The sequence below is a fragment of the Malurus melanocephalus genome, unplaced genomic scaffold, assembly GCF_030028575.1.
Source record: "Malurus melanocephalus ecotype Western Australia unplaced genomic scaffold, MMel_1.1 scaffold_574, whole genome shotgun sequence".
NCBI classification, from domain to species: domain Eukaryota; kingdom Metazoa; phylum Chordata; class Aves; order Passeriformes; family Maluridae; genus Malurus; species Malurus melanocephalus.
In genome coordinates this window covers 73,585-75,271 of record NW_026623806.1, presented here as the reverse complement: position 1 = coordinate 75,271, position 1,687 = coordinate 73,585, and the positions used below count along the sequence as shown (strand labels likewise).

At 44.2% G+C, this 1,687-nt stretch overlaps 1 protein-coding gene across 1 annotated transcript in view; it reads right to left on the bottom strand.

The window, feature by feature from the left end:
• The window catches only part of NCAM1 (neural cell adhesion molecule 1), a gene marked incomplete at its 5' end in the record, with an annotated part of 46,146 nt that overhangs the window by 25,293 nt on the left and 19,166 nt on the right, over nucleotides 1-1,687 (bottom strand). Inside the window, one exon of the mRNA XM_057382549.1 lies at nucleotides 1,034-1,087. Coding sequence (XP_057238532.1) covers nucleotides 1,034-1,087 — 54 coding nt within the window. The remainder of the gene's footprint in view (nucleotides 1-1,033; nucleotides 1,088-1,687) is intronic.

Here is a 1,687-nt window from a genome sequence, read left to right as displayed (position 1 = left end):
GCTCTGACTGGGAACTGCAGCAGAGCTTTTCATGCTCTTTTTCCTCTCTCCTCCCTAAAAACTGCAATTTGCAATCCTTCCATCCCATCCATCCATCAATCCTCACCCTTCCTGCTCCACTAAATCCAAGCTTTTGCCCAATGCAATTTTAAGGGAAAACGGCACGAGCGTGATTTAAAATTGAGGTTGAAAAAAAATAAATTTTAAAATCTCTCCTGTTTTTACTTCAGGAGTCTCAAGGAATGTGCCAGCAGCTTCTTCGAGCTTGTCCATGAAATCCTGGGAATAACAGCAGCTCCCCAGAGGGATGCATTGATAAATGGAATAATGCTCAGGGGGATGAAGAGGTTTCTTTCAGCTCCATCAATCAGCTCTGATTGGAAAGGCACAAAGCTGTGGAGCCATTTCAGTATTTCACTCAGAATTACACAAATCCATCACATTTCGGACACATTTTACATCGGGGAGGGGGGAACATGCCGTTTTTTAAAATTTAGTATGGGATTCATTTATTTAAGTGCACAATCTACACAAGTGCTGGAAGACTGTCCAGTGGTAAAAATTATTAGTGAGAAGAGGCAAAAAAAATTCAATTTTTTTCCTTGAAGTTTGTCCTTTCAAAATTGTGAAGATATTCAAAATGGTGAAGTTTTTGGTTGGCTTTCAATTGGTAYAAACCAAATCTCCAATTTAGCTMAACTGATTTCCCTGAATTATCTCARTRTSATGAAAATTGAACAATTTTTAATYRATTCATAAATAYGAAGCCTTCCATTACTCCASTCTGAGTCAACAAGCTAATTATGATTATTTTTATTATTWTTATTATTAGATAATCACTACATTAAATATTTCAATGGCATGCTTTAGAGCACAGACGAGGAGTTAACCCTAATTCTGGTCTAAAAAGAGCAGAGTGACTATTCCAGAGTCAGTGTGGTTAGGAAATGGCAGTTACTGCAATCCTAAAGCCCCTGAGAGGAAAAAGGCACTAAATTAAAAGTTCTGTGTGTTAGAGGAAGACTCTAAAAACACAAAAAGAGAGAGTGAAAGAAATGCAGAGAGCACTTACGTGGGTGAGGGATGCCTGCAGTGTATCCATGGATGGGACACAGACCAAACGAAATAAAAAGATGGACACACACACACAAAAAAAAAAAAAAAATGTAGAAGATGTGAGAAGGGGAGACAGAGAATATGGAGGTGGGAAATCACAATGCCAGGTGTGTCCTGCTCGGAGATCTGGGCAGAAGGTGCCAAAGCCGGGTTTRGGCACAGCTCAGGGACCTCCAGACATGCTCGGGATGGGCTGGGAGTGACAACCCTGGGGTCACAGAGTGCTCTGAGGGGACAATTCCAGCAGAGCCACAGAGCTGGGGGAAGCACAGAGCCAGGGCTGAGTGCAGGAGSAACGGGAAGGAACCAGCAGGGCAGAAATGCTGCTCCCTGCCTGCCCTGCTCACACCTCCCTGCCCACTGCACCTCTGAACCGCTTCTCTTTGTCTCCTTCCCATCCCAAAGAACTCCCCGGTGTTTAATCCTTCCCTGGAACAGAGGGACAGTGCTGGGCACTGCAGGACAGGGGAGATGCCCAGAAATCCCTGTGGAATCCATGGAATGGCCTCAGTGCCCTGATGGACACTGGAATGGCCCTGATGGCCATGGGAATGCCCTCAATCCCTGATGG